This window comes from Alligator sinensis, unplaced genomic scaffold, assembly GCF_000455745.1.
Source record: "Alligator sinensis unplaced genomic scaffold, ASM45574v1 scaffold1274_1, whole genome shotgun sequence".
NCBI classification, from domain to species: Eukaryota; Metazoa; Chordata; order Crocodylia; family Alligatoridae; genus Alligator; species Alligator sinensis.
The window spans coordinates 405025-413889 of record NW_005842570.1 but is presented as its reverse complement, the minus strand read 5'-3'; the positions used below and the strand labels follow the sequence as shown (position 1 = coordinate 413889).

The 8865-nt window shown below is 44.3% G+C and overlaps 1 protein-coding gene across 2 annotated transcripts in view; it reads left to right on the top strand.

The window, feature by feature from the left end:
• Positions 1–1362: 1362 nt before the first annotated feature.
• Positions 1363–8865, top strand: part of PLA2G12B (phospholipase A2 group XIIB) — a 20975-nt gene continuing 13472 nt past the window's right edge. For both annotated transcript variants that reach the window (XM_006032397.3, XM_014524070.2), the window contains exon 1: positions 1363–1677. In XM_006032397.3, the coding sequence (XP_006032459.1) occupies positions 1443–1677 (235 nt within the window). In that variant the 5' untranslated portion in view covers positions 1363–1442. The remainder of the gene's footprint in view (positions 1678–8865) is intronic.

Genomic DNA, 8865 nt, shown 5'->3' with positions numbered 1-8865 from the left:
CCTCCTACCCACAACCAGGACCAGGGAAAGGGGACCCTGCTTCACCTGCCTGCCTTTACAACTGGGTGAAGAGACTGAAAAACTCCAGCTGGTACTTGAAGAGCACAAATGTTAGGGGACTGGTGCAACAGGATTTACCTTGGATGGAGTCACATGCTTACCCAACCAATTTAAGCACAGCCTCTGGCAAGTCATTTACAGCAGCAGTTTCTTCCCATCATCTGCTCTGAGCCTCCCCTCTCCTCTGGTCTGTGTAGCATTGCCCTATGTTCCTCTGAAAGTAGCCAGTAAACCTGCAGTAAAAAGGATGGAAAACTGAGGTAGCACCTGACTATGGTCAGCAATTACTAGCACCTTCTCAACACTTGTAGGCAACAGGGAAAAGTTTTTGTCCTGTTCCCCTGGTTAGCTTGCAGAGAAACCCAGAAATAGCATCTTCGTTTTCTTCCCCTCTGCCCCTCCATTGCCCATTGCTTAAGCCAGGGACAAAGAGTTTAACTGGCAGAGGAGTCCAGGTAGCCAGCAGGAAAGGACAGCACTTCTTGCCCCCAGGATTTCAACTATTAAGTAGCTAAAAGCATCAGCTGGATGTTTCCACTACAGTGCCAGCAGTGAGACTGTTAATGTTGATGCCTGAATTTGTGTTAGTCTCTGAGGTCATATTTTGGAAACAGCCAGGTCCCACACTGTTTGCCCTTCATGCTCATATTACGTGTAGGGGGTGAATTTTGCCTTTGCACTATTAATGTGAGAACGTGGCCCACCCCCAAGGTTTTGCTGTGAAAAATGTCCCAGGGCTGCAGAATCTGGCCTTGGGGACTGGGACCTGTGGAAGTTGCATTCCACAGTCTGCCTGCCCAGGAGAGTCTGTCCTTGACTGGGCACAGATGTTGTGTTGATCAGACACTTGACCCAAACAAGACCTGAGCAAAATGTCTCGAGAAGGATATGTGCAGCACCTCCCCCACTCAGCGTTTAGGGGAAATGAGCTTAAAAGGCTTTCATAGCAGTAGTCTGTCCAATGCACTGAGGACCTCTCTCGCTGGACTCATGGTTAGCTACCATGACCCTAACAAAGACAAGCAGAGCACACTTTTAGACCATGCCTGAGAGCCATCTGAGGAGAGGGGGGGAGTCTCTATCAGCTTCCAAACACTGGTTAATGCTCCTTTGCTAGGGTGTTTAAACTGCTTCATAGTATTACACAACTCTCTGGTGTCTCTTTTGTGAACTGAACTTGTCCCAAATCTCCACTGCATCTGGTCTTTGTACTCTCTAATTGCTGTGATCTCATCTCGGTTACCACTGCAGTGTTTAAAGTCCAGCAGAGAGGGGCGTATACATGCCCTGTACTCAAAGTGACCCAGTCCTTTTTCTACCTCACTGCACATCCAAGCAGTAGGGAGTTTTGGAGGCCTGGATTTCTTTGGTCCAACTGCAGCATGAAACCATCTGTACAGGTGTTGATTCTGTGTCTGACCTTGAATCTGGTGGGGAGCACTGCCGTAGAGACAGCACAGGACAACTCAGTCAACCAGGCCCCTCCAGTGGCATCATCTTCGGACTGGGGCATTGGGGCCATCCGGGATGGCTTTGAAACTGTTAACGGCTATTTTGATTCTTTCCTGGAATTACTAGGAGGAAAAAATGGTGTTTGTCAGTACAGGTGTCGATACGGTGAGTGCCCGCTTTCCTTTCCAGCCAGCTTTGTGACCGGAAGTGCCTGTCTTGTGAGCTCCAAGTGCAAGCATTTCAGGTCTAGGCCTGCTGACTGTTCTTACCAGTCCGGTATTTGTTGCCAGTTTTGGGTGTGAGCCCAGAAGGGGGAAGGAGAAAATCTAACAAATAGCCTCTGGAGACAAAGCTTGTACATTTTATGTCTGTTTCTGAAACTTGTGATCCAGCATTTTGCATATTGCTCTCCTAGTACTGTCCACGCTCCATTAGCCTTCGAACTGATACTAATGGAGTCCCCAGAGCTGGCTCTCTGCTTTCTGTTTCCACCCAGAATTCATGGTGGTTTCTATCTTGGACCTTTTTCCTCCCTTCAGCCCATTTTAAAACATGCAGCATTTCCCCTAAGATGGATCCTGGTCCTGACACAGGTGTTTATGGTGGACAAATCCTTTACAAGAGCAGCTTTCTAGCAGATTGAGTTACTGGGTCAAAAATTAGTCAGCGGATTTGGCCCTGGTGACAGCTAGTGTGGCTCTCCGGCTGTAAAAGCTCTCTTGGGTTGTGCTACTGAAGAATAAAGGGAGATAAGAGACCATAATGCCCTAGTATAACTTATTAACTTAAGTCGGTGTTCTCAAAATATAAAACGGTTGTCAATTTGCTAGCACCTCACAGTGGGACACAACAGCTCTTCAGCAAGGGAGGCAGAAAGGCCTCAGAATGAGAAGCAAACACCTTGTCCACATTTCACTCAAAATACTAAGTAATAAAAGACATCTTATTACCCAGTGGAGCAGAAACTTAGGGGTTTTCTTTTTTAACATCTTTCAAACTTATACTGTTAGACTCCAGATTCAATGGCCTGATGTCAGTAAGAAACAGCAGGTCCCTGTGGAGCACAGGACAGCTGGTAACTCCAGTCTCCCTCATTAAATAGGAGCCTTTCAGACCCAACACCCCTGATATAAAGCTGTCTCTAGGCCCAATTAAACGAGAGTCATGCCTTTCCTTCGCATGCAGCAGAAGGAGGGTCTTGCTATCCAGAGCTGTATAAGACCTGCCAGGCAGGTGAGCAAGGCTTCTAAATGACTCACACAAACAGCAAACCATGTAGACTTCAGTAATCTCTGCAGCCTTCACAGTTGCATTATTCAGCAGTTCTGAGATGAGTAACAATATGGGGAGGGGGAGAGATAACACGAAAGCAAATAAGATCTGTTGTTACTATTGCCTTCAGTACTCAGGGCACTTTCTGGATAGTTGCTGTGTGCCTTGGACTTTAGATAGTAGCACTGTGCGACATGCTCTTATAGCCATGAAGGTCCAGGAAATATGGGAGAAGCAAAGGGGATTTTGGTGATATCTTGTGCCTGAAAGCTTGTCTAACGTCTCTGCCAGCTGCATAGTTGGTCCAGTACAAGATGTCAGGGAAAAAGCCTGCTTTTGGGGCATTAGAGTAATTAAAGAAATGCACCATTCAATTAGTCTTTAAGGCTTGTCCCTGGACGCTGCCAGGCAAACTTCCCCAACAAGCCAAAGCCAAAAGCTTTATTACTGAGGCAGCCCCTGGGTTTGATGAAGTCCCTATAATTCAATACAGTGCAGACTGTTGCATGATGCCAGCATCTAGTAATGCTAGTTACTCATAAACTTGCATACCTATGCATTCAGAGAGTGAACAAAGAAACGTGAGGGGAACAGGGAGGGAGGCTCCATTATTTCACCAGTTTAAAAAATTAGTATTCCCCTTCCCCAACAAGCATCTCATTATAGAACTTTCTTTCAGATATGCAGATAGGCCAAACAGTGGTACACCCCAAATACTTAATTTCCTCTACCCTTGTAGAAACTTGGAAGAAGCAAGTGGGGAGAACAGTTTATCCTTTCCCTAGAGCAACAGGAAGAGATACAAAAGCTACTGTTGTGGTGTTAGAGAATCTCATCAAGGCCTGAACTTCCCAGAAAGCTGGGGCATGGTGATGCCAAGCTCCTGTTGTTATGCATGGCATGGTCACTGAATATGGAATAAAGCACAGCTCCCTGAAGCCCCTCAAGTAAAGAGGCCACTGGGCACTACTGGTGCTCCCTAACTGACTATCAGTGTTGTGGGTGCTGTTCTGTAGTAGCAAGAAAGGGAAAGAAGCATTAATGACATCAGCAGCTTCATTTACTGGGGGGACTGTGGTGTCTATCTATGCCTGGCTGTTCTAGTACTGGAGGCAGGGGATTAAGGGAAAAGCATCTTTCAGATGGGTATTTCGTCTTAAAAGATTATTTTCTTCAGCAACCTGTAACAGATTCAGGAACACGTCGGCTTTACACTTCTGGAAACCTTTTGGACTGAGAATGCTATCAGTGGCTATTCTGAAGCTGCAGAAAACTAGCAATGGAAGGGGATGTGGGGATTGAGTAGTTGTGCATCTTGCTTAAACATGGAAAGACAAAGAGACAGGAAATATGCACACAAGGTTATGTGTCAGTATAGGCTAACAAAACAGAAACAAGGAAATTATAAAGCAATCCATATAATAGTGCCTTTTTCCTGAGACCACAAATGTGCAACATACACTTGGCACAATGACAACCACAGCCCAGGCACTGCAACTGACTTTAAGTTCATCCTCTACCATGCTCATGTCCTCAGCACATTTTACAACAGAATATTTAAATTACTGCAGGCCTCCAGCAAGATCAGAATGATAAACTGAAAATACAACATGTGCATTGCAGAGAGATGGGGGCAAAAGGCAGGGGGGCTTATCTAAACCATTCCTGGAAAGAAGTGAAGTGGCAATAGTAAATTATCTTTTAGAAGGATTTGACGTTTGATACCGTCATCTCAGGTTATTACAGCTTAAGGGGTTCACCACTGATGCCTCTTGATTATTTATTGCATTCTACCCAATTGGGACAATGAATCTACATTGTATTTTCCTAGGGCAGCTATAATCCTGGCATCCATAGACCTTCTGGATGTCACAGACTAGCACAGGGCAGTGTCCGGGTTCCATGCATGGCAGACAGTTATTTGAATACACTAGATTAGAAGATGGTTATATATTGAGTCCTGTATTCTTTATGTACCCAAACCTTCCACTGACTTCAAAGAGAGTTTCAGATGCGCTAGGAATGCAGGACAGGTCCTGAACTATTTAATAACAGGCTTGATTTCCCTCTTTGTCTCCACATGCAAATCATGAGTAAATCCATTTGTAGCACTGCAGATGCTTAAATAAGAATAAGTGAGAGAAGAATCAGCTACCTCAATGCCTAGGGAGCTCATTTGATCCTGCCAAAATAACTGTTAACATTCAATGGTGTTTAGTTTCAGTAAGGGCTCTGATTCACTGTAAAGATGTCTCTAAAAGGCTTTTGCACTCAGACACACATGCCTTCCATTTAAGCTTTCAAATGTTGGACATTTTCATGTACAATGAATACACCTTGTATTTTTCAGGACCATTTCTAGAAAGTGCAGATGCTGGTTTTCTGTGTGATGTGCCTTCCCTTTTTGTTTGTGGTTATGATAAAATGCTTTTGTTCAAATAGGAAAGTAAATAAGTAGAGTCCCTCATACTCTTTTAGTAAGCACATACACCCCTGGAACAAGTAATTAATCAGATGCTGAGGGAGGAAAATCTGGGCAAAGCCTTGTTAAAATATTGGCAGCACATCCTTCAGATGCTTGATGAACACTTCTAGTCCCACTTGTTCATGCTCTTCACCCCCATAAAATAATTTTAAAACTGCTAGCTAGAAAAATAATTCCAAACCTGTGGTAAAATTAACTTTTTCACAGGAAGAACAAATGTGTTGACTTAAGCCAGCCATCTTCAACTATATCAGGAATTAAAGATTTGATTATTCTTTTCTAGAGCAAACAGGAGGAAAATGCTACCTTCTCTTTTTAGTTTCAACTCAGAAATGCTGATAAGAGCTTGTTTTGCCAAAAAGAAAGTCAAGCCTTTCCAGTAATTGCTACATTCGTCTTAACCTGATAAGTAAAGTTTGCTCTTTCCATAGTTAAGAGGCTCCTTGTGCTTGGCTCTTCTGATCATTAGCCATTTCCCACTCAGAGGCTGGGGGCTGGGGGCTGGGGGCTGGGAATGTACAAATTGAGCTACATCTCCAAATCAGAGCTTTATAGTTGCATAGTTATTTACAATAAAATACCTTGAAACTGCTCCCAAAATGTCCTTGGGCAAGTCAATAGTGAAAAAACATATTCATAGGAATACATACAAAAACAGCCTAGCACAAAGCAATTCTCTTGACAATTTTGTTCACCTGCACAGATAGCAAGTCCTGTGGGTGGGCAGACAGGTGGGATTTGCAACACTTTTCAGGGCACTGCTCCTTTTCTTGGAGTTGTCCTGAGGGTCCCCTCAAAGTTGGGGATGCTTCACTAATACTTGGGGCAGTGGAAGCCCTTAAAGCCATGATTTTCAGCATAAAACATAGTGGAGCCTGTGAAAACATGGTTAGTGAGACCTTTCTTGTCTGGAGCCTGAGGGGAACTACATAGGATTCTAGGAAGGTAGGGCTGAGAGGACCTCATGAGGTCATCAGCCCTGACAAACCATCCCAGCCCCATGTTTGTCTAACCTGCTCTAGAAAACTTCCAAGGATAGAGATTCCACAACTTCTCTAGGTAGCCTACTGCAAAGCTGGAGCACCCTCATCATCAGGAATTATCTCCTGATCTTCAATCTAAATTTCCTTTGCTGCAGTTTGAAGCCATTGCTCCTAGGCCTGCCCCTTACAGCCACAGAGAAAAACCCATAGAATCATAGAAAATTAGGGTTGGAAGGGACCTCAGGAGGTCATCTAGTCCAACCCCCTGCTCAAAGCAGGACCAGCCCCAACTAGATGATCCCAGCCAAAGCTTTGTCTAGTCAGGTTTTCAAAACCCCCAAGGATGGAGCTTCCACCACCTCTCTGGGTAACCTGTTTCAGTATTTTACTGTAATCCTAGTGAGAAAATTCTTCCTAATATCTAACCTAAACTTCCCATGCTGCAACTTGAGACCATTGCTCCTTGTTCTGTCATCTGCCACCACTGAGAACAGTTTAGCTCCATCCTCTTTTGAACCCCACTTCAGGTAGTTGAAGACTGCTATTAAGTCTCCTCTCAGTCTCCTCTTCTCTAAACTAAATAAGCTCAGGTCCCTCAGTCTTTCCTTAAAAGTCATGTGCCCCAGCCCCTGAACCATTTTTTGTTGCCCTTCACTGGGCTCTCTCCAATTTGTCCACATCCTTTTTGTAGTGGGGGGTCCAAAACTGAACACAGTACTCCAGATGTTGCCTCATCAGTGTTGAATAGAGGGGAATAATTACTTCCCTTGACCTGCTGGCAACACACCTACCAATGCAGCCCAATATACCATTAGCCTTCTTGGCAATAAGGGCACACTGATGGCTCATAGTCAGCTTATTGTCCACTGTAACCCCCAGGTCCTTTTCTACAGAGCTGCTGCCCAGCCAGTCAGTCCCCAGCCTGTACTGGTGCATGGGATTGTTCTGTCCTAAGAGCAGAACTTTGCACTTGTCCTTGTTCAACCTCATGAGATTCCTTTGGCCCAATCCTCCAATTTGTCTAGGTCACTCTGAATCCTAGTCCTACCCTCCAGCACATCTACTACTCCCCCAGCTCTGTGTCACCTGCAGTCCTCTCTGTAATTGCCTTTTAAGTATTCAAAGACTGTTATCAAACCCCCCTCAGTCTTTTTGTCTCCAGGCTAAATAATCCTAGTTCTTTTCAGCCTTTCATCATATGTCTTGTCTCCCAGTTTCCTAATCATTTTTGTTGCTCTGCACAGGAATCTTTCCAAACTGCACACATGCTTTTTGATGTGTGAGGTCCAAAACTGTACTCCAGATGAACCCTCACCAGTGCTGAATAGAGCAGGAGAATCCCTTTCTTTGATTTGCAAGTGTCATTCTTGTTAATACAACCCCATATGCTGTTGTCTTTGTTGTAACAAGATCATACTGGCCATAGTCAGCTTATGGTCCCTAGGTCTTTTTCTGCAGTACTGCAGCCTAGCCAGTTGTACCATAGTATGTATTTATGTATGCAGTTACTTCATCTCAAATGCAGGACTTTGCTCTTGTCCTTGTTGAATGTCATCTCACTGATCATAATCCATTTCTCCAGTCTATTTGGGTCATTCTGGGTTTTAGCCCTACCCTCTGGAGTATCTGCAATTCTACCCAACTTGGTGTCATCTGCAAATCTGTTGAGTGTGCACTGGATCCCATTGTCTAAATCATTAATGAAGACATTAAGCTGGGTTCCCCAGGGGTCTGTCCTATATCCAGTATTGTTTGAGATCTCCCAAGTAGACATTGAGGACTACTCATTGAGCACAATGATCCAACTAGTTATCCATCTTGCACTACTTTCTTTTAGTCTAGATTTCCTTAGCTTGTTGATGAGAATGTCATGGGAGACAGTGACAAAAGCCTTGCTAAATTTGAGGCATATGTGTTCCCAAGTCTGCATCAAAAGAAATAAGCACCAGGGTAAATTGTAAACTAGTTTATGGGGGACTTTACTACCAATATTCATCAAAAGTAAATGTTTTCTCTCATTATAGCTTAAACACAGAAGCAAAATGACTTCCTCTGATCCTAATATAAAACAACCAGCTTCTCACATGCCAACTCAGCATACCTTTTCTTGGCAGCAATATAAAAGCCTGAATATAGCTTCTCTAGAGCAGTTTTGGTCCGTCTATTGGCTATGGAATCTCTCAGACACTAAAGAAAGATTCTGCCTTCACCAGCCAGCCAGTTGGGAATTACTGCATTCTCCCACTTACAACATGCCCTTGAAATAGATATGCACCTTGATTTTGAAGGACAGAATGAAAAAAAAGGTAAAGATCTTGAAAATATTGGTAGTTTTGACACTTGCCCAGGGGAAACACAGGAAGCTGGTTAGTTGGGTTGGGTTTTGTTTGTTTGGGGTTTTTGTTTTTTTTTCTTGGGGGGGGGGGAGGAGGCATTGTGGCTTCTCTGTTAACCCCTTAGCTGCAGGATGCTGAGCCCAAATGCCTGGTCCGTCTTGTCTTCTCAAGCTGAGCTAAATGGGCAGCCAGAAATGCCTGCCAGGTCACTTGATGGCCCAGTCCTAGTCAGCAGCATCGTCAAAGTTAGATGAGCACCCGCCCAGCTGATTCAGCA